Raw genomic sequence first — 24,197 nt, 5'->3', positions numbered from 1 at the left:
TTCACGTCATTACATTCAGAAGATAAAAAAAAAAAAACCAAACTGCTCAGTCTGGTCCCACTTTGCTCAGAGACTCTCATTATTTCTTTTCTTTTTGTTTGAGACAGGATCTCACTCTGTTGCCCAGGCTGGAGTGCAGTGGCGCAATCTTGGCTCACTGAAACCTCTGCCTTCTCGGTTCGAGCAATTCTTTTGCCTCAGCCTCCTCAGTAGCTGGGCCTACAGGTGCCTGCAAACACATCTGCCTAATTTTTGTATTTTTGGTAGAGATGGGGTTTTGCCATTTTGGTCAGGCTGGTCTCAAACTTCTGAGCTCAGGCAATCCACCTGCCTCGGCTTCCCAAAATGCTGGGATTACAGGCGTGAGCCACCGTGCCTGGCCTCTCTCATTATTTCTAACGTAAAGTGTACTTCAACTAGGATCAAGCGTACTATATTCATTCTCCGTAAGTTCATAACGTTCCTCTCCCCTCTCTCCTATCTAGGCAATAACCCCCTTTAGGTTCCAAAGCAACTCCCCACTTCAAACAGAAGAGATTTTTCTTTTTTTTTTTTTTTTTTGAGACAGAGTCTCGCTCTGTCGCCCAGGCTGGAGTGCAGTGGCGCAATCTCGGCTCACTGCAAGCTCTGCCTCCCGGGTTCACGCCATTCTCCTGCCTCAGCCTCCGAGTAGCTGGGACTACAGGCGCCTGCCACCGCGCCCGGCTAATTTTTTGTATTTTTTAGTAGAGACGGAGTTTCACCGTGGTCTCGATCTCCTGACCTCGTGATCCGCCCGCCTCGGCCTCCCAAAGTGCTGGGATTACAAGCGTGAGCCACCGCGCCCGGCCAGAAGAGATTTTTCTTTAACCCTGACACATACCATCATTTATTTTCATGCTGCCAAATGCAATTTGTTTTCTCTCCAGGTCTTCAATTATTATCAGCACCTACTTGCCCCAGGAAGGCTCCTTTTCTTCCTCCATCATATTGACATTTAATTTATGATCTCTCCTCAAAATACAAAATGTTAAACACTCCATTTCTTGTCTGCGTTTCTCAGAGGAGACTCATGACCTGCCAAATGCTGCCATTGATTGCCAGTTGGTGCCGATGTGCCCTGCCCCGCACCTTTATGTCTGGTTGAGGGGACTGCTCCAGGGGTACCTGGTCCTGACAGTGGTAACATGAACTCGATCTCTGGGCCAATTAGAGGGATCCACAGGGCTCTGACCTTTTCCTTCTGGACAGGGTAATTTCAATGGTACAGTGAATAACACTTCCAATACAAACAGCTTAGTCACTGTTTACAGTTTTAGAGTAAAAATTGCAAAGAAAAGTCTCTGTTATGTAGATATTTGAGGTTACTGTTCAGTGCCAGTATCTTTTGGGGATGGGACAGTCATTAGCTTTGGCAATTAACAGTTCCCAGAGCAACTTCTAAAACACAATTTCTGCTTGTCCACCAGGCCAGAATTAGACCAATTAGAAATAAGTCATCTGCTGTATTATTCACTTTGAAGCATCAGAATATGGCAGTGTTGCTCATGTCTAGGTTATTTTCCAGTGCACCATGCCAACCATCTGATATATAGTAGTGAGGGCAGCTTACCAACAGGACAGATTGCAGGGAGGCCTCTCAGCTACAGTAAATGGGATCTTGGATTTGGATTCTTCAATGTCCATCTAGAAAGCGGGGTGAGGGCTGCACTCCTTAGATGTCTGGTATTTCGCTCTTGGTTTCAGCCACACATAAACATTTGGGCAAGGCTTTGAGGCACACAGTCAACACTGATTAGTGTTGTTTATAACAAATAACTAATGACCTTAATTTGAAAAGAAGCTTTTTTTCATCCCCTATTATCTGGTTGCAGGAAGGCAAGCATGTTCTCAGAGAAAGGACTCCTCCTGTCAAATGTTGGATTCTTAAAGGATAAGGGCATGACAAGAGCAAAGACCTTGGGAAAGCTGGTCTGTTGCTGTTTGCAGAAGGTTCTAGAGCAGTGCTTCCAAAACTTGAATGTGCTCACCAACTTCAAGCCACAAATCACAGTTCTGCACTGGGGCCTTGGAGTCTGGATTTCCAGTAAGTTCCCGGGAGATAGCTAATGCTCCTGGCCCATGCACCACTCTTTGAGGAACAAGGGCTTGTATCAATGATTCTTCAGTGGGGGCAGAGATGGCATATATAAGAACTGAAGGAAATTCTTTCAGAATACATATCCCCCTCTTTTCCCACCAGGACTATCAAATTGGGGGAAATGAGGGCACATATATTTATTTAAAGCTTTATTGAGGCATAATTTACTACCATAAAATTCACCCATTTTAAGTGAACAATTAAATGATTATTTGTATTAGTTGTACAGCCATCATCATCACAATCTTATTTTAAATAATTTCCATCATCCCAAAAAGAAAACTTACTGTTTGCCATCATTCCCCATTTCCACCCCTAGCTCTAGAAAACTATTAATCTATGATCTGTATCTGTAGATTTACCTTTTCTGGACCTTTCATATAAATGGAATCGTTTAATATGTGGACTTTTCTGCCTGACTTCTTTCACTTAGCATGGGGTTTTTGAGATTCATCCATGCTGTAGCACGTATGCAGTACTTCATTCCTTGTTACAGGAACATGGGCTTTTAAAAGCCTTTCATGGTGATTCAGTGGCCTCCTGGTTGAGGACCACCATATATATATATATATATGTGTGTGTGTGTGTGTGTGTGTATATAAAAGTGTATATATATGTATATATGTGTATATGTACATACCATATCAGTTTAGAAATTATCATCTTCTTTTCAAAATTAGGAAGCTGAGAGGCTAAACAACTCCTCCAAGAAATTATGATTGAAGCCAGTATCTTTTGCCTTCAAACCCAAAGCCTTTTCCCTGATACATACTCTTTATAAATGCAGCAGATAGCAGGTCTGAGGTTATCTCAGGCACACAGTGCTCTTCCAGAGCTCACCAGAATGCAACCAGGGTAAGACTTTGCATCAATCTTAACAAAGGGTAGCATTCAAAAGAAATACACTTCCAACTTCAATAAAACCTTGTAAAACGATTTCAGTCTTTATGGAAGTCCATGGACAAGGCACAGAAGAGGGGCATTACATTGCATCATATAGAGCAAACTAACAACCCACCTTACATGCCACCTCTTCCCCAAATTGCACCAAGTCTAGCAGCTGTCTCCTCCTCTAGGCCATACTTTCTATCTTCACTCTCCCTTAGCCCTTTTCCCTCAAACTCTAGCTTCTGCTGGCTGGCTTGTCTTCTGCTACCTCCTTCAGGGAGCTGTGATTTTCTTTGGTCTGGGAGTAACTGGCCCTCTTAATGAAAATCACCTTAGTCTTTCTCAGCATTCTCTCCCTTCTCCATTTGTATCTTTGTCCATTTCTTAGAGTGGCACTCCAAGAATTTGTAAGGGTAAAGAAGCCCATGACTAATTTTTAACTTTTTCTATCCTGTTCACAAGCGTTGGAGATAGGTTGTGTTTTGGGCTACCATAGCCACCTTTTGAAGGGGCTTCCAGGGGCCAGCCATGAATGCTGACTGGCTGAAGTCCAGTCTAAGGAAGGATAAAATCCATCCCTCTTCTTGCCTGGTCTTCCTTGGCTTGCTGCCATCCCAGGGCTCCTATTCTCAATATCAGGCTAGATTTAACCTTTTTGGTAAACACTTAGTAACAAAATAATTGCTTAAGGAAACTTGGTCTGTTTAAAATGTCATAGTTTTCACCTCATCCCAATCTAATAGTTTTCCTCTTGTTCTGGACACAGATAAGCATCTGTTCATAGCATCTCTTGTTATTAATTATTAATTTATTAATTATAAAGATATGCAAGTATATAATTATAAAATTATAATTAAACAATTAAACATTATATAATAAAACAACTATTATTAATGATTATTAATTATTAATTCAGGCTATTCCATGCTGGGTGTGGAGCAGAGCATTGTGGCACATCAACAGTTTGAGTCTCTCTGATCTTCACTTTGTCCATGTCCTGGGCACTTCTCCCTGCCTTGAGCTTCCTTTCCTTATTTAAAAATGAAGATCTGGCTACTTAGAACCTCAGGATCTCAGAAGGACAGAGGTGGAAGGGTCCTCGGAGCTTCTCTTCAACATTCTTCATTTTTCAGGTGAAGAAACCAGGATCCCCTGGGGTGAAGTGTCTTGCAATTATTGTCAGCATTTTAGCTGTGCTTGTATGTGAGGTTGTAGGAGAAACAGAAGGGAAAAAGTAAAGAGAACAGATTCTATAGAAAGCCAAGAGTGATATAGCAAAAGCTGGAAAACAGTAACATTTGAAATGGAAGTGAATTCCCAGACAAACTGTCTCTCTCTCACCCATTGTCTGGGTCAGAGGAGTGTTGAGAATATTAAGTATAGTGCTAGAGGTAGATGGCTGACAATTATGGTTTTAAGAGACAAAAAGATTCTGAATAGCTTCTGGAAATGACACATCTAACATGGTCCTGGTACACTGCAGGTGCTGAATAAATATTTGTTGGTTGATTCAGGTAAGATGACAAAAGGTAGACATGCTCCATAGTGTGTGCAAAATTAATAGGTTGCGGTTCCTGCATTTGGCTTGCAGGTCTCTTGGGTACTGGTTTGCAGGTCTCATTGTAAAGCTCTTTAAAGCTTCCCATTAGTGAAGAGACTGTCTACCTGCAGCAGATTCAGCTGAGTTCAATTTCACAGTCAAGACATTCTGAGTGTTTCCTCCTCCTTAATCTTTCCTAGAAAATGGAGTTCAAAGGGAATAGAAAGGAGAGGCAGGGAATGTTACACCTCATGGGTCTGATGTCTAATTTTTGTTTAGTAGTAACAATGCTTTATAGCTTGCAGAACAATCTCACATACGTTCTCTTATTCAGTTCCCTCAGCAACTCTGTCAAGCCTGGGCTCCCGAGAACAAACGTTTGGCTGCCTGATCCCAGGTCAGTGCCTATTTTCTGCCTGCTCTGAGTTCTTTCGGGCCTGGCCACCCTGTGAGGTTTCCATGGCACCCTGAACAACATCCCAGCATCTCGGGCAGGGCCTTTCCTGAGTGCTGCCTCCTAGTCAGTGCATCCTCTGGCAGAGCTTCTCTTAAGGTTTGGGGCTCCTCGCAGCCCTTATTTCCCTCGGGAGATGTTCTGTGCTCAGAGACCATGACTCATGAGCTACAGGAAGTTCTTGGCATGCTCCCTGCATGCTGAAAGAAAATTAATGGCTCAGCGAGTGTTTGGTGAAGGAGAAGGGTGCAGGCAATGGCAGCAAAGTTCTCAGTTGGAAAACACCTACTGGTCCATGGGGAGGTTGTCCCTGGATTGGCAGAACTGGGGAGTCCTATGTGGAATTGTGGGCCAGACAGAGTTTATGTTGAGGTCTCAGGTTGTGATAGTTAATACTGAGTGTCAACTTGATTGGATTGAAGGATGAAAAGTATTGATCTTGGGTGTGTCTGTGAGGGTGTTGCCAAAGGAGATTAACATTTGAGTTAGTGGGCTGGGAAAGGCAGACCCACCCTTAATCTGGGGGGGCACCATCTAATCAGCTGCCAGCATGGCTAAAATAAAGCAGGCAGAAAAACATGAAAAGACTAGACTGGCCTAGCCTCCCAGCCTACCTCTTTCTTCTGTGCTAGATGCTTCCTGCCCTTGAACATTGGACTCCAAGTCCTTCGGTTTTGGGACTCGGACTGGCTCTCCTTGCTCCTGAGCTCACAGATGGCCTATTGTGGGACCTTGTGATCAAGTGAGTTAATACTTAATAAACTCTCTTTTATATATATAATTATCCAATTAGTTCTGTCCTTCTAGAGAACCCTGACTAATACAGATTTTGGTACCAGGAGTGGTTCTAGAGGAACAGAATAGGAAGGATGGAGTTCTTTCATTGGTTTTGGGTTTCTGGTGTTGGCTGCTTAATATGATTAGACCCAAAAATGCTAAGGACCCTACTTCTAATAGTATGGAGAACACTGATAGTCCTTGGTGTGAACTGTTTAGAGAGTTATGCAAAATAAATGCATTTGACACTCCTGATTCACTGCTCATGAGAGGCAAGGAGTCTAGTGATTCTATACATAATACCTTTGACCATATGTGGAGAACCAAAGAACATAATGAAGCTGGTTGATTGCTCCTAAGTTCAGTGGACAAAGTGATGAACTTTGTCATCACTTTGTTAGAGTCAGGGATTCTAACTCCTGGCTTCAGAAGCAGAAACTGAGCCTCAAATCTGCTAAGATTTCCCTGAGTGAGAGTCTTATCTGCTATAGAAAAAGAGCTGAAATTGTGGGAAAAAAGGCACAAGCTCTTATCATGTAAGGGGCTGACCTGCAATGAAAGGTGCATGCACAGCCTCGCCAGGTGTCTGCTGCTAAAGTGAGGGCGTTGATCAGAAAAGAATGGGACCCTGCAACTCGGAATGGGGATGTGTGGGAGGACACTGATGAAGCTGGGGACACTGAGCTTGTAAACTCTGATGAAACTTTTTTTTTGCCAGAAGAAACAGCTTCCCCATCGCCTCCCTGACCCATGCTGCCATCAGCCTTTCTCCCTTTGTCTGAGGAGATAAACCCTGCACTGACTGAGGCAACAGTGATGGCCTCCCCTGAGGCAGTTGCCAGGCAAGATAATGTTGATTCTCCTCAGGAGCCACGCCCAACACCCCTGTTTACTTCTAGACCTATAACTAGACTAAAGTCCCATTGGGCCTGTAGAGGCGAGGTTGAGATATGACCCATGAGGAGGTGCACTTTTCGAGCGTCCTCAAAAAGAGTGTACTAGAAAAGAACTGCTTGAGCTTTCTAATTTATATAAGCAGAAATCTGGAGAACAGGCATGGGAATGGATATTAAGGGTGTGGGATAATGGTGGAAGGAACAGAGAGTTGGATCAGGCTGAATTTATCGATTTGGGCCCACTAAGTAGGGACTCTGCATTCAATGTTGCAACTCCGGGAGTTGAAAAGGTTCTAATAGTTTATGTGCTTGGTTAGCTAAAATATGGATTAAAAGATGGCCCACTATGAGTAAGCTGGAAATACCTGATCTCCCTTGGTTTAATGTAGATGAAGGGATCGAAAGGCTTGGGGAGATTGGGATGGTGGAGTGGATTATTCACTTTAGACCTACTCATCCCAGCTGGGAGGGTCCAGAAGATATGCCCTTGACCAATGCCTTACAAAATAGATTTGTGAGGGCAGCACCTGCATCTTTGAAGAGCCCTGTAATTGCTCTTCTCTGTATATCAGATTTAACAGTGGGAACTGCAGTCACTCAACTACAAAATTTAAATACAATAGGAATAATTGGATCCTGAGGTGGCAGGAGCCAAGTGGCAGCACTCAAGTGTCAAAGGCAAGGTGGGCAAAGCTACTGCAATGGACAGCAGAGGCAAAGATGCAACCAGAATAGTCTGACTCATGTAGAGCTCTGGCATTGGCTAATTAATCACGATGTTCCTAGAAGTGAAATTGATAGGAAGCCTACTGCATTCCTACTTAATTTATATAAGCAGAAAACTTCTAGGTTGAATGGGTAAAAAACTAATTTGAATTATAAAAACAGAAAATCACAGCCCCTCAATCAATGTCCAGACTTGAGCCAGTTTACAGACCCACAACACCTTGAATGAAGGGGAGGCTGGGTCCCCTTGAAGAAGGACCCCACTAGACTACCGACAATTTATGCTGTTAATCTTTCTCCCATCCAAGCCAAGGAGACCTCCGGCCTTTTATGACAGTAACTGTGCACTGGGGAAAGGGAAATGATCAGACATTTCAGGGACGATTTGACAATGGCTCTGTGCTGATGTTGATTCCAGGGGACTCAACATGTCATTGTGGTCTTCCAGTTAAAGTAGAAGCTTATGGAGGTCAGGTAATTAATGGAGTTTTAGCTCAGGTCCAACTTATAGTGGGTCCAGTGGGTCCCTGGACTCATCCTGTGGTCATTTCCCCAGTGCCAGAGTGCATAATTGGCATAGACATACTTAGCAGCTGGCAGAACCCCCACATTGGCTTCCTAACTGGTAGGGTGAGGGCTACTATGGTGAGAAAGGCCAAATGGAAGCCATTAGGGCTGCCTTTACCTAGAAAGGTAGTAAATCAAAAACAATATCTCATCCCTGGAGGGATTGCAGAGATTAGTGCCACCATTGAGGACTTGAAAGATGCAGAGTGGTGATTCCCATCACATCCCCGTTCAACTCTTCCATTTGGCATCTGCAGAAGACAGATGGATCTTGGAGAATGACAGTAGATTACTGTAAGCTTAACCAAGTGGTGACTCCAATTGCAGCTGCTATACCAGATGTGGTTTCATTGCTTGAGCAAATTAACACATTTCCTGGTACGTGGTATGAAGCCATTGACTTGGCAAATGCCCTTTTCTCCATTCCTGTCCATAAGGCCCCCCAGAAGCAATTTGCCTTCAGTTGGCAAGATCAGCAATATACCTTTACTGTCCTACCTCAGGGGTGTATCAACTCTCCAGCTTTGTGTCATAATCTTATTCAGAGAGAACTTGATAACTTTTTGCTTCCACAAGATATCACACTGATCATTTACATTGATGACATTAGGTTGATTGGATCCAGTGAGCAAGAAGTAGCAAACACACTGGACTCACTGGTGAGACATTTGTGTTCCAGAGGAGGGGAAACAAATCCAACTAAAATTCAGGGAACTTCTACCTCAGTAAAATTTCTAGGGGTCCAGTGGTATGGGGGCTGTTGATATAGTCCTTCTAAGGTGAAGGATAAGTTGCTGTACTTGGCCCCTCCTACAACCAAGAAAGAGGCATGATGCCTAATGGGCCTATTTGGATTTTGAAGGCAACACATTCCTCATCTGGATGTGTTACTCCAGCCCATTTATTGAGTGACCCGAAAGGCTGCCAGTTTTGAGTGGGGTCCAGAACAGGAGAAGGCTCTGCAACAGGTCCAGGCTGCTCTGCCACTTGGGCCATATGACCCAGCAGAGTCAATGGTGCTTGAGGTGTCAGTGGTAGATAGGGATGCTGTTTGGAGCCTTTGGCAGGCCCCAATAGATGAATCATAGTGGAGGCATCTAGGATTTTGGAGCAAGGCCCTGCTATCTTCTGCAGATAACTACTCTCTTTTTGAGAGGCAGCTCTTGGCCTGTTACTGGGCTTTGGTGAAAACTGAATGTTTGACTATGGGTCATCAAGTCACCATGCGACCTGAACTGCCTATCATGAACTGGGTGCTTTCTGACTCATCTAACCATAAAGTGGGTTGTGCACAGCAGCATTCCATCATCAAATGGAAGTGGTATATATGTGATTGGGCTCGAGCAGGTCCTGAAGGCACAAGTAAGTTACATGAGGAAGTGGCTCAAATGCCCATGGTCTCCACTCCTGCCACTATGCCTTTCCCCCAGCCCACACCAATGGCCTCATGGGAGTTCCCTATGATGAGTTGACAGAGGAAGGGAAGACTAGGGCCTGATTCACAGATGGTTCTGCATGATATGCAGGCACCACCCAAAAGTGGACAGCTGTAGCACTACAGCCCCTTTCTAGGACATCCCTGAAGGACAGTTGTGAAGGGAATTCTTCCCAGGGGGTAGAACGTTGAGCAGAGCACCTGGTTGTGCACTTTGCATGGAAGGAGAAATGGCCAGATGTCTGATTATATACTAATTCATGGGCTATAGCCAGTGGTTTGGCTGGATGGTCAGGGACTTGGAAGAAGCATGATTGAAAAATTGGTGACAAAGAAAGTTGGGGAAGAGGTATGTGAATGGACCTCTCTGAGTGGCCAAAAACTGTGAAGATATTTGTATCCCATGTGAGTGCTCACCAACAGGTGACCTCAACAGAGGAGTATTTAAATAATCAAGTGGATAGGATGACCTGTTCTGTGGATACCACTCAGCCTCTTTCCCTAGCCACCCCTGTCATCGCCCATGCACAAACTGGCCATGGTGGCAGGGATGGAGGTTACACATGGGCTCAGCAGTATGGACTTTCACTCACCAAGGCTGACCTGACTATGGCCACTGCTGAGTGCCCAATTTGCCAGCAGCAGAGACCCACACTGAGCCCTCGATATGGCACCATTCCTTGGGGTGATCAGCCAGCTACCTGGTGGCAGGTTGATTATATTGGGCCTTTTCCAACATGGAAAGGGTAGAGGTTTGTCCTCATGGAATAGACACTACTCTGGATATGGGCTTGCCTATCCTGTATACAATGCTTCTGCCACGGCTACCATCTCTGGACTCACAGAATGCCTTATCCACCATCATGATATTCCACACAGCATTGCCTTTGACCAAAGCCCTCACTTTACAGCTTAAGAAGTGTAGCAGTGAGCTTATGCTCATGGAATTCACTGGTTTTTACCATGTTCCCCATCATCCTGAAGCAGCTGGATTGATAGAATGGTGGAATGGCCTTTTGAAGTCACAATTACAATGCCAAATAGATTACAATACTTTGCAGGGCTGGGACAAAGCTCTTCAGAGGGCTGTGTATGCTCTGAATCAGCATCCAGTATATGGTACTGCTTCTCCCATAGCCAGGATTCACAGGTCCAGGAATGAAGGGGTGGAAGTAGAAGTGATACCTCTCACTAGTGATCCACTAGCAAAATTTTTTTTTCCTGTTCCCATGAGGTTATGTTCTGCTGGCCTAGCGGTCTTAGTTCCAGAAGGAGGAATGCTGCCACTAGGAGACATAAGAACTATTCCATTAAACTGGAAGTTAAGATTGCCACCTGGACACTTTGGTGTTGTTGAAGTTAAGATTGCTCCTCCTACCTTTAAGTCAACAGGTTAAGAAGGGAGTTATAGTGCTGACTGGGGTGACTGACTCAGACTATCAAGATAAAATCAGTCTACTACTCTACAATGGAGGTAAGGAGGAGTATGCATGGAATACAGGAGATCCATGAGGGCGTCTCTTAGTATTACCATGCCCTGTGGTTAAGGTCAATGAGAAACTGCAACAGCCCAATCCAGGCAGGACTACAAAGGGCCCGGACCCTTCAGGAATGAAAGTTTGGGTCACTCCACCAGGAAAAAACCACAACCTGCTTAGGTCCTTGCTGAAGGCAAAGGAAATAGAGAATGGGTAGTAGAAGAAGGTAGTCATCAATACCAGCTACGACCACGTGACCAGCTGCAGAAAGGAGGACTGTAATTGTCATGAGCATTTCCTCCTTTTGTTAAAAACACATTTGTGCATGTATACACTTGTATTAAGAAAATACCTTCATTTTATTTCCTTTTTCCTTTATCATGTGATGTAAGATTTATTGACTTCATATCAGCATTTAAGTACTGTTAACTTTATGTAATAGTATTTGGGTTGGGGATTGGTGCCTTTCCAGTTGTATGAAGGATAGTTGTATTATGTTAGGGGTAATTATGAGCTTATTATTGTCTTTTTTTTAATTTTAATTTTTCTTTGAGAGGGAGTCTCGCTCTGTCCCCTGGCCAGGCTGGAGTGCAGTGGCACAATCTCGGCTCACTGCAACCTCCGCCTCCCGGGTTCAGTCTCAATCTCCTGCCTCAGTCTCTCGAGTAGCTGGGACTACAGGTGCGCGCTGCCACACGTGGCTAATTTTTGTATTTGCCCTTGGAGCCCTCTGGCCAGCATTAGGTTACAGGCCAGTGCTTTCTCTCCAGGAGGCAGTGATGGTGTCTGGTAACTTCAGCTGCTGCTCTGGGGTAGCAGCCTCACTGGTGCAAGCAATGAGCCTTTCTGCCTCGCTGTCATTTGGGTGGCCTTGGTCCAGACTTCTCGCACATCAGCATTCCAACTCCATCCCTCCATGTCTCTTCCACTGCAAGCCCATGTTTCTTTTTAGTGTAAAATGTAGGCTGATGCAAAAGTAATTGCGGTTTTCGCCATTACTTTTAATGGCGAAAACTGCAATTACTTTTTTTTTTTTTTAAGTTCTGGGATGCAAGTTTGTCACATATGTATACATGTGCAATGGTGGTTTGCTGCACCTATCAACCCATCATCTAGGTTTTAAGTCCCGCATGCATTAGGTATTTGTCCTAATGCTCTCCTTTCCCTTGCCCCCCACCCCCTGACAGGCCCCGGTGTGTGATGTTCCCTGCCCTGTGTCCATGTGTTGTCATTGTTCAACTCCCACTTATGAGTGAGAACATGCAGTGTTTGGTTTTCTGTTCTTGTGTTAGTTTGCTGAGAATGACAGCTTCCAGCTTATCCATGTCCCTGCAAGGGACATGAACTCATTCTTTTTTATGGCTGCATAGTATTCCATGGTATATATGTGCCACATTTCCTTTATCCAGTCTATCATTGATGGACATTTGGGTTGGTTCCAAGTCTTTGCTATTGTAAATAATGCTGCAATAAACATACATGTGCATGTGTCTTTATAGCAGAATGATTTGTAATCCTTTGGGTATATACCCAGTAATGGGATTGCTGGGTCAAGTGGTCTTTCAGGTTCTATATCCTTGAGGAATCACCACACTGTCTTCCACAATAGTTGAATTAATTTACACTCCCACCAACGGTGTAAAAGCGTTCCTATTTCTCCACAGCCTCACCAGGATCTGTTGTTTCCTGACTTTCTAATAATTGCCATTCTAACTGGCGTGAGATGGTATCTCATCATGGTTTTGATTTGCGTTTCTGTAATGACCAGTGATGATGAGCTTTTTTTCATATGTTTGTTGGCCGCATAAATGTCTTCTTTCAAGAATTGTCTGTTCATATCCTTCACCCACTTTTTTATGGAGTTTTTTTTTCTTGTAAATTCATTTAAGTTCCTTGTAGATTCTGGGTATTAGACCTTTGTCAGATGGGAAGCTTACAAAAATTTTCTCCCATTCTGTATGTTGCCTGTTCACTCTAATGATAGTTTCTTTTGCTGTGCCAAAGCTCTTTAGGTTGATTAGATCCCATTTGCTATTTTGGCTTTCATTGCAATTGCTTTTGGTGTTTTAGTCCTGAAGTCTTTGCCCATGCCTATGTCCTGAATGGTATTGCCTAGGTTTTCTTCTAAGGTTTCTATGGTTTTGGGTTTTACATTTAAGTCTTTAATCCATCTTGAGTTAATTTTTGTATAAGGTGTAAGGAAGGGGTCCAGTTTCTGTTTTCTGCATATGGTTAGCCAGTTTTCCCAGCACCACTTATTAAACAGGGAATCCTTTCCCCATTGCTAGTTTTTGTCAGGTTTGTTGAAGATCAGATGGTTGTAGATGTGCAGTGTTATGTCTGAGGTCTCTGTTCTGTTCCATTGGTTTGGTAGCAGGAGCATAATGTTTTGATTACTGTAGCCTTGTAGCATAGTTTGAAGACAGGTAGCATGATGCCTCCAGCTTTGTTCTCTTTGCTTAGGATTTTCTTGGCCAAACAGGCTCTTTTTTGGTTCCATATGAAATTTAAAGTAGTTTTTTTCCAATTCTGTGAAGAAAGTCAATGGCAGCTTGATGGGAATAGCATTGAATTTATAAATTACTTTGGGCAGTATGGCCATTTTCATGATATTGATTCTTCCTATCACTGAGCATGGAATGTTTTTCTATTTGTTTGTCTCCTCTCTTATTTCCTTGAGCAGTGGTTTGTAGTTCTCTTTGAAGTGGTCCTTCATGTCCCTTGTAAGTATATTCCTAGGTATTTTATTCTCTTTGTAGCAATTGTGAATGGGAATTCACTCATGATTTGGCTCTCTGCTTGTCTATTGTTGGTGTATAGGAATGCTTGTGATTTTTGCTTATTGATTTTGTATCCTGAGACTTTGCTGAAGTTGCTTATCAGCTTAAGGAGTTTTTGGACTGAGACGATGGAGTTTTCTAAATATATGTCACCTGCAAACAGAGACAATTTGACTTCCTTTCTTCCTATTTGAATACCCTTTATTTCTTTCTCTTGCCTGATTGCTCTGGCCAGAAACTCCAATACTATGTTGAATAGGAGTGGTGAGAGAGGGCATCCTTGTCTTGTGCTGGGAAAACCACAATTGCTTTTAATGGCAAAAACCACAATTACTTTTGCACCGACCTAAATATTAAATTAATACAGCCCAGTGAAACAGAAGCTTGGAGAAGATACACCTCATGTAGCCTGCAGCACCCATGACAGTGGCATAGAAACTCAGAGCAGGTGCTCAATAAGTGTTGGTTAAAATACATCACAGCATTCACTGAAAAGCTTTTTGAAAGTGGAGGCACTCCAGCAGAAAGCTGTGAACCCCCAGATTTTAGGTGCCAGCTCCCTGGGTGGAGGTGCTGGTGGTAGCTATGGTCATGGGGCCATGGTCTTTATCAGATGGAGAGAGTGATGGGCATTGAATGTCCTTGTCTGGGGTGTGGTGACCAGAAAACAACCATCCCTTGCCCCTGCTCCCTGCTGCCTGCTGTCTGCCCTAGGTGAGGAGCAGAGATGATTCCTTTCCTGCAGCCTCTGGGGAAGAGGACTCATGCCTTGAAGGCTATTTGGTAGCCATCTTGTGATGAAGTCATCTGAGGGAGATTAAAAATCACTCTTTTACTGAGCCCTTGCCACACCCAAAGTCCTGTACTGAGCACTCATCATACACTTGATCCCCACAACAGCCCTGTGAGATAATATTAACAAGATTCAATTCCCCGATTTTATGTGAGGAGAATATCCAAAGCTAACTGAGGTAGGCAACCTGACCCAGTCACTCAGCTTATTAGAGGCAGAGCTAGAACTGGACTCCAGGGTCCTCTCATCCATGAGGCAGATGGATGATGCGGGCCCTGTGCCCCGACTCCAACAACCTCCCACTCTTCCTCAGCTTCCTCACAGTGGTGCTGCAGCCTCCGAGTTGAGACGGCCACTGCGTGGTTTCTCCTGATTTGGTTACAAACGCGTACACACAGGACAACCTGTGGGAGCACTCTCGTTTCACCAAAGAATCAAGAGACCCTGTACAAGGCCTTTCCCACTTGGGGGCATGGGGGAGAGGCATGCATGCCCCGCTCTCCTGCAGCACTCCTGCTGTCTGTGAGTGTGCCTGGCTTTTTGCCAAACCTTAGGAGAGAAGGGAGGAGAGTGAGGGCTCCAACTCTGCAGCACCTCGTGTGCAAAACCTGAGGCCCCAGCAGCCCCCATCAATACATTTGCTACCACTGGTTTTCAGTAATACGGCTTAAAAAAAAGAAAAAGAGTTTTCCAGGCAAGTGTCAGGTGCAGATTTGTCAGGATTATGCGTTGAGCCAGCTCTTCTCAGAAATGCCCATGACTGTGGGGTGATTGCTTTAAAGCGACAGAATGAGCACCTTGTGACGCACAGCCCCAGATCCTGTGGTAGCCTGTGTGTCCAAGGCCAGCCCTGGAAGTGGGGATGTGCTGGGCATGGCTGGGAAGGCCTGTTTGTTCTTTGCTGACCAGAGAAGGCTGCAATGCATACCTGGATTTAATCAGCTGTCAGTTGGTTACCAAATACTAAAATACCCACAGAAGATGCCTTTGGCTTGCCAGTTTACGGCAGGGTTAGAGGTGCATGTGTTTTGCCACCCTGAGGCATGGCATTTAATCAGAGGGGGTTTTCTTTTAATTCCAGAAGTTGGCTGGAAGTTGTCTTTCCAGAGGATAACTTTTTTTGACTTTGAATCAATGGGTTCTTTTCAAATAAGTTCCTCCTCATGCGCATGATGTATCTTCCTTTGCCAAGGGAACTACTTTTCCTGGGGTTCTGGCAGGCCCCTCATGTAAGTGCTGGTGATGAGTCATGTGGAGGGTCAGGTTGCAGGGTGGGGGGTTATGGTGTGGGGGCGAGGGAGCTGGGCTGGCAGCTCTCAGGCTGCAGGCAGGTTTCAACCTCCATGCTGCCGAGAATGGCCTCCGTCCTGCTCTTTAGAAATGCACTTCTTTTGTGTAGTGGAGAGGGGCCTGGTTGCCTAGGAATGACTATTTCTCGCTTGTCTTGGGCTGGGCAATCTCCCTGTCAGTGTTTATTGGGGTGTGTACTAGGTCTTATGCTGCATGCTATGGTGATACTGAGAGGTAGAAGACAGAATCCTGCCCTCCTACTCCAGGTAGGAAGACATGACAGACATTTATGGTGAAACGACAAGACAAAACAACAGAGCAAGAGCCATCCTCAGTTGGAACTCACTGAACTGTCAGAGGAGAGGCAGGGGACTTTAGCAAGGAGGCTGAGCTTTCTGTGGTTGGTAGGTGGCATGGGGAGGGAAGCAACGGTTTCCACAAAGTGGGTAAACCATGCAGGGCTTTAAAGACTTGTGGAATTTGGACAGCTGGATGCTACTACTAATAACGATGGCAGCCATGTGGTGAGCATTTGCAAGGCATAAGCACTCTGCTAGGCATTGTATGAATATTTCAATCTACATCAACTTTATGGTGGATGCTATTATACCTATATTACAGATAAGAAAATGTGTTCAGAGAAATTAAGAAACATGTCCAAAATCATACAGCTAGAGAGAGAGGATCTGGAATTTGAACAGAAGTGAGTCCAACTCCAGTCTTTACTTTTATCTTCTGGAGGTGGTTGGGAGATGTCTCTCCAAAGGCCTCTGCATTTCTGCATGTCTTATAAGTGGGCACTGGCTGTTATTTCTTAAGTACTATCTTTTCAAAGATGTTTGTGTACTGAACAGTCTTGGAGGATAGCAATAGCATTTCCTTCCAGAACAAGGGACAGGCATGCTCACTGCTCACTGTATAAGATTCAGGCCCCCTAAGCATTGAGGTCCTCTCCTGTAATGCAACCCCACCACATGAGCAAGGGTCAGCTGACCCTCTTCACATTGCCTGGTGGGAACTGGAGCTTCGGGAGCCAGTGCCAAATATGGTGACACTTATGCTGCTTGCTGTACCTGGCATGAATAATAAAATCCTTTGTTTCTGACTGAGGAGTCTTGTGTCTTTGACCAGCATCCATGAAATGGATGTTTGTTTGTAAGTAGGGCAAAATCTAAGTTGTTAGTTTGTAAGAAGGGTAAAAGCTCAGACCTTTCACAGTTCTTGACAGTGGTGGGGTGTGTGCATGGATGTGTGTGTACTTTTGCATATGGGAGCCAGATGGTGTCAGAGTAAGGAAAGAGACTGGGTGAGGGGTGAAACTTTGCAGGTTATGATTGGGAGGCAGGAATGGAAGCCCTTGTGGAAGATCAGTGTGTACATGGATTTGCCCAGCATGGAGAGCTTGTGTGAGGAGAAGTGAGAGAGAAGGCTGAAGGAGTAAATTACGGCCAGCTCGTGAACTTCTTCAAATTTAAAACAAGAGCGTTAAGACGAAAATCTCTGAGAGACAAGATTGGTGCCTGGAGGGTTTCTTTGGTATCATATAGGAATGAATTTTAATGTAGTTCAGCAGCAGGTACTGATGACATACCCTGAGCACTTGGCCACAAGGGCACCAGCAGCCCACACCTCAGCCCTGCCATGCCCAGCTGCCTCATGGTTTGTGGACCAGCGATGGTCCTGATTTTCCCACTTTATACCAACCCATTTCTCTGTTCCCAGACAAATATCTGGGCTTCGGTAGAAAGCACTTAAGCAGCCTCAACTCTCCAGGGCCTAGCACAGAGCTGGTGTTTGTAATACTTTACTTTGGGCTACTGGTTTGCCTGAAGTATGGCTCAGGATGGTGGCCTGCCTCTATGTTGTCCGGCTGTTAGCTTTCTCCACTCTAGATTGCAGGTCCAAACAGTTCCTAGATGTTGTCTTTGCCTGTCCAGTTTGGGATGTAACCTGATGAGCTTCACTGACCAATATAGGATGGATGGTGACAAAAATGAAGAAGCCCTTGGGTGGCTGATCATTCAACAGGAGTGGAAGACAATGAGGCTTGTTTATACAATGTAGCTTACCCTTAGGAATGTCTCCTTCTTCTCTTTCTTCCTGGTTTGTAGATGTATTCCTTCCTGCCCCAAACTCTTTATTTTTTCTTTCTTTATTTTTTAAGAGACAGGATCTCGTTTTGTCACCCAGGTTAGAGTTCAGTGGCATGACCGTAGCTCAGTGCAGTCTCCAACTCCTGGGCTCACGTGATCCTCTTGCTTCAGCCTCCTGACTAGCTGAGACAATAGGCACCCAGCATTGTGCGGCTCTGCCCCAAACTCCTTCTGGTCATGATTCCTTATCTTGGTGTGGAGATGCACTGGGAATCTCAACTGTCTGTGAAGTTGATGCAGAAGCTGAGGTGGGACCTGGAGCTAGGGAAGGGCGGAATGGAGACAAGAGTTGCTGGTGGTGCTCTGCCTGTGTCCCCCTGGCCCTCACCATCTCCATTCATGCCTGCCTTACTCCCAGCTGCAAGCACTGCATCCGCTTGCCCAAGGAATTGCTTTGGCTGCCAAGGCTCACTTTTCCTGTGTTCCAGGCAGGCTAGAAGTGCAAGGGCATTAACACCTTTAGGAAACACAGAGAAAGAGTGAAAAAAAAATGTGTATCAGTGAATTACATGATCTATAATATATCACATGATCTATATCTATAATATAACTATAATTGGAGTACCTTAATGGGGTTGGAAGAGGCAGAAAAGTGTGTGAAGAAATGGCTGCATCCTGTTTCATTGTATTAATAAACTATAATTTATTTAATCATTGCCTATTGTTGGGCATTTAGGTTATTTCCAATTTTACAGCATTAGAAATAGCATTCTAATGAACATTCTTATACATTAAAAAATATTTTTGTATGTTTCTGTTTCCTTGGGATAAATGCCTATAAGCATGTATATTGGGCCAGAGGATATAAACATTTTTTGAAACTTTGGAGATTTATTTTCAAATGGCCCTGCAGAAATATTGACCCAAATTACACTTTTATAAGCAGCCTTCGAGGTGTCTATTACCCTATAGCCATACACATTGGTCAGTCTTCACTCATTTTATAGGCAGAATGGTGTCTTCATTATTGCAAAATTGACTGTCACTTTCTTTCTTTCCTTCTTTTTTTTTTTTTTTTGAGATGGAGTCTTGCTCTGTCACCCAGGCTGGAGTGCAGTGGCACGATATTGGCTCACTGCAGCCTCTGCCTCCTGAGTTCTAGCAATTCTCTTGCCTCAGCCTCCCGAGCATCTGGGATCACAGGCGTGTGCCACCATGCCCAGCTAATTTTTGTATTTTTAATAGAGATGGGGTTTTGCCATGTTGGCCAGGCTGATCTCGAACTCCTGACCTCAGGTGATCTGCCTGCCATGGCCTCCCAAAGTGCTGAGATTACAGGAGTGAGCCACTGTGCCTGGCCAGGTTTGAAAGGGATCTGAAAAGAGAACTTCTTTTTCTCTCTCTGATTTTCATCTAATCATTTGAATTGCAAAGCCTAAAACATCTGCTGTGGTCTCAATATTTTTGTACCCCCTCGCCCTCTTCATACATTGAAATATAATCTCCAATGTGATGGTATTAGGAGCTGGAGCTTTGGGAATTGATGAGCTTATGAAGGCAGAATCCTCATGAATGAAATTGCTGCCTTTATAAAAGAGGCCCCTGGGAGACCCCTTCCACCTTCCACCATGTGAGGACACAGCAGGAAGGTGCCATCTATGAATCACGAAGTGAGCCCTTACTAGACACTGAACCTGCCAGTGCCTTGATGTTGGAATTCCCAGCCTCCAGAACTGTGAGAAATATTTATCATTCACCACCCGATGTTGTTCACCACCTGATCTATGGTATTTTGCTATAGCAGCCTGAATGGACTATTAACAACATCTTTTGTACCACTTAATTCTCACATGTTAGAAAAAGCTGTCATCTTATATGTTAAAACTCACAGCCAGAAGCAAGAGGCAGGGAATGGAGTAGATTAACACCTTGGGTCTGCAGAAAGACAGGCATATAACCTTCCCTGTGTGGCCTAGGATCAGATACTGCCTTTCTCTCCATCTATATCTATCTATACACTCATGTTCATATGATCTACAGATAACTATTTTTATTCATCTTTGTATTTCCAGTACTTAGCATGTTTGGTGAACAATAATTATTGAATGAATTTATGAATGAGCAATGATTCATTAAAAATGCCCAGACACTTTGGGTGCTTGAACTAGGATTAGAATTTACATCCTCTGAATTCAAGCCCCATATGTTTTTGTCTGGATTGGTCAACATCTGGATTTACAGAGACAACCATCTCTCCCAGGAGTTAAAGGTTGGTCATTCTGGAAGGCAAAGGTTGACCAGTCTGCCCCAGGGATTCTGCCAGTCTTAGGGCTGACTCCTTACTTAACTGGCTCCAGACACAAGCCAGACTCTGCTTCCACTGTTTGGGGTTGTTTACAAAGCCAAGAATTATCCCTTAAACAATCTCTTCTTTAAAAACCTCTGAATAATAGTGAGAGGCCACTGCTGGATTTCCTTTGGGGGAAGAACAAAAATTCTAGAGGGCTATGTTTTAACTTGTCTGCCCTAGAGCCTCATGGAATGCCAGAAGAATGTTGCTAAGACCTGGGACCAAAATCAAAGTAATTAAATACAATCTTCCTAAGGAACAAAAAACTTTTCATAAGGGACCAGTTGTTGGGAAATTCTTAGGTATTTTGCAAGTCTTAGTAGCTGGTTCATATTAGCTTGGATTATTTTCCTTAATTGTTTTCCTTTAAACATTTTGACTGTTTTTACTTAGGTCTGCCCCTGCCCCCTTTTTTTCTCTACAGTAGCTACAGCAGATTCAATTCACTAAGATTTTACTGAGTCTACTGAATACTAAACCCTTTGTAGGGACATGAAATATAAGTTGTGGTCTCACCCTCAATGTAATGATGATAATAGGAGATAACTTATATAGTGTTCCAGGTGGTGTGCTAAGCATTTTATATGTTTTATTTAATTTCCTTCTCACAATCACCCTAGGAAGTAGTACTCATTTTTTCCACCTTACAGATGGGAAAACTGGGTATAGACTTTTAGTAACTTGCCTAGGTTACACAGCCAAGATTCAAACCCATATGTATCTGGCCTCAAGGACTGAAGTCTTAGCTGCTGCCCTGTATTCCCTGCTCATGGTCTACTTGGTGATTTATACAATGAAAACTCTCAGCTACGAAATGTTTAGAACACTAAGGAGTACGTTAATACTTACATATAAAACTATTAATAAAGGATACACTTTTACAATCATGCACGGATATAGGTGTAGAAGGTTTTTCATTTTCACTTTTAACTTATTAGTATTTTAAGAGTATTTCAAGCACATTATAACTTTATTTTTATAGGATAATAAGATCAAAAATGACAATACATCTCATGTAGCCCATAAATACATATGCCTACTATGTACCCAGAAAAATTTTTTTAAAATGAAAAAAAGATGAAAAATGAAAGTCTTCCACTTATATTTGTATATTTGCTCTATTATTTGAGAATTTTCAATTCTGCTATAAAAAAGAAAACAAATAGAATAGATAAAACTTAGAAGGGTTAGATATAGATACCAAGTAAGCAAGTAGATTGTGAGATGTAGGCAAAATTCATAAGATGTGTTCAAGTGATAGTAAGTTTGTAACCCATAAGACATAGTTTATGGTAAAAAGAATGGAACAAACAGAAGTGACACCCACTGGAAACACCCAGTACGCTGCCTTTCTGCCCCCAGATGTGCTATATGTAGAAATGCCAATAAAATTCTGGTCAGCAGGCTGGGTAGTGAGATCCGGCCATGGCCAGGCATCCATGTGCCTGCATTGCTCCATTTGAACAAGAGTGTGTGTCAGCTCCAGACACTTCTGTCTGTTGGGCCCCCTTCCTCCAAACTCAGTTCTGGTCCTCATAGCTACCCCATCAGTGAAAATGAACCATACTGCAGAGAGGGAGGCAGTACCTGATCTCTGGCCACACAGGGAAGGTTATATGCCTGTCTTTCTCTCTGCAGAGCCAAGATGTTAACCTACTCCATTCCCTGCTCCTTGCTTCTGGCTGTGAGTTTTAAGCTGTTTTAGTTTGCTCTGTGAGTCTTTCTGTTCCATGACCTCTGGTATAGCTTGCCTGGTTGTGTTCTTGGAAGCCACCAAAATTACATTAAGGTAATTTTTTAAATGATACAACTCTACTCCTTCCTACCTCTGGCTTCCTTAGTAGAATAATTCCTTTTAATTCTTCCTGTTTTTCTGCATATATTCTTCTATTTCTCTATATATCCACTTTAACTCCCAACTGACACCTCATTATAAAAGATAAGATGTTAATTATTTATATTCTCCTTCATCTCCTTTGCTTCTCCACCTCTATGTTATTACAGAAAACTTATTATATTAGATTTTTAATATATTTTAATATATTTAAAATATTTTTTAATTAGATTATTATATTAGATTATAACTTAAAAATGAACTTAATCTTTGATTTATGAGCTTCCTTTTGTTAATACTTTTTTGTCATTGAAAAATAAGTGCACAGAGTAAAACATATAAATAGTATGAAAGGGAGCAAAATGAAAAGAAATTCTCTTTCTTAGCCTGGTATCCTCCTTAAAGGCAGATACTGTAATCATTTATTAAAAATTCATCTATAAAATTTATTTATAATTAGAAGCACACATATGTATATATTCCCTTTATTTTTTACTCTAAGAATTTCTTAGATTTTCCTCTAGAACTTTTATGAACCCATTTTAAAATAAACTTTATTGAGATACAATTTATATATAATAAAATACACAGATTTTAAGTGTCCAATCTGATGAATTTGACAAATGTAACATCCACCCAATCAAGATATAAGGTATTTCCATGACCTCTAAGAGGTCGTGCTCCTCGGCCTCCCACCCTTGGCCCCAGGCAACCACTGAGCTGCTTTCTGTCATTGCTGAACACATTTTAAAATCTTTGATTTACCTAGAATTTATTTTATTGTAAGGAAAGAAGAGGGTCGAGCTTTGTTTCTTCCAGATGACCAATGGTCCCAACTTTCCTTGTTGAATCATCTACCTTCTCCCATTGTTTTAAAATGCTATCTCTATCATATATAAAATTCCTATATGTATCTGAATAGTATTTGCATTTCTCTTCCTGTGCACATCCCAAAGTGTTTCAATAACTGTAGTTTTATATTATTTTAAAATACATGACAGTACAACGCTCCCCACCCTCCTGTGGCCATTCTTTTAAATATTTTTTCGCGGCTTATCTTGCATGTTTATATCTCAGATACCACCCAAACATTTTTCCTTTAGAAGCAATGTGTCTAGTCCTCCTAATAATCCTGTTTTTTTTTTAAATTGAGATCAGATTAAATTTAGAGATAATTGAACAAATCAGAGGTAATTTAAGTAAAAATTTTGAGATAATTGACTTGATATTTTTATATTATTCATTTGCCCTGTTTAAGATTAAGTATATAATTCCATTAAGTATATAATTCCATATTTGAGTCTTATATTTCTACACAGAGATTCAAAGTTTTCTTCATGTAGGACTGCACATTTCTTGTATAATACTTAAATATTTTGTCTTTTTCGTGCTTTGATCAATGAGATGTGTCCTTTTACTATACTTTTGAATTGGAGCAGTGGTATAATGACATAGTAGCTAAGCATAGGGCTTTGGTGACAGATCCCCTTATTTAAATCTAATCTGTAGCTCTGTGAACTAGGGCAAGTTACTGCGTCTTTCTGTGTGACTTGGTGTCCTTCCTTGGTTTCCTTGGAGTCCCACTGGCCAAAGATAGTATAAATTGAGCTTGAAAAAGAATGATAGTTGGAATCAATAAAAATCTATCAAATATGTTTAAATCCATGACTGTTAAGTTTTTATATATGTATATATTTAAATGTAATTGATCACAATTACATTTGTGATGAGATTATCTTGAAAACTTGTGAAGACCGGGAAAGAATCAAGCATTTATTCTGCCTTTTCCATTTGAAGTTTACTACTGGAAAACAATATTGTAAAAGAGTGGAAATACTCTTTAGGTAAATATTTAGGCTGATAAATGTGAAATAAATGATAAAATTTGAATATCACCATTTGCAATCCCTGATTAGCTCTACACATTGAGCTTCAACATCCTTTAATATGAAAAAAGAGTGAAGACTGGACATTTTGTGCCTCCTAATGAAACAATATATAACCACCTTGAAAACATTGTTGAAGAAAGAAGCCAGTCACAGAAACCAAACATTATATAATTCCATTTATATGAAATGTCCAGAATAGGCAATTCAGTAGAGGCAGAAAGTAGATTAGTGATTGCCTAAAGCTGATGGGGAGGACTATGGATTTAAAAGAATGATGGCTAGACAGCA

General features: G+C 42.6%; 1 protein-coding gene across 2 annotated transcripts in view; it reads left to right on the top strand.

The window, feature by feature from the left end:
* Positions 1-4,007: 4,007 nt before the first annotated feature.
* The window catches only part of GEM (GTP binding protein overexpressed in skeletal muscle), a 55,548-nt gene continuing 35,358 nt past the window's right edge, over positions 4,008-24,197 (top strand). Inside the window, exons 1-3 of one of the 2 annotated variants that reach the window (XM_058444544.1) lie at positions 4,008-4,140; positions 4,882-4,944; positions 5,634-5,743. Coding sequence is in view for 1 of the 2 variants with exons in the window: in XM_058444543.1 (XP_058300526.1) it covers positions 10,871-10,876 (6 nt within the window). In the remaining variant the exon portion in view is untranslated. Of the gene's footprint in view, positions 4,141-4,881; positions 4,945-5,633; positions 5,744-10,864; positions 10,877-24,197 lie in introns of those variants that run through there. The other variant, XM_058444543.1, reaches the window with a different exon arrangement.

The sequence above is a fragment of the Hylobates moloch genome, unplaced genomic scaffold (assembly GCF_009828535.3).
Source record: "Hylobates moloch isolate HMO894 unplaced genomic scaffold, HMol_V3 SCAFFOLD_9, whole genome shotgun sequence".
Taxonomy (NCBI): Eukaryota; Metazoa; Chordata; class Mammalia; order Primates; family Hylobatidae; genus Hylobates; species Hylobates moloch.
Note: the sequence above shows the minus strand (reverse complement) of the source record. Positions and strands in the feature narration are given on the sequence as shown.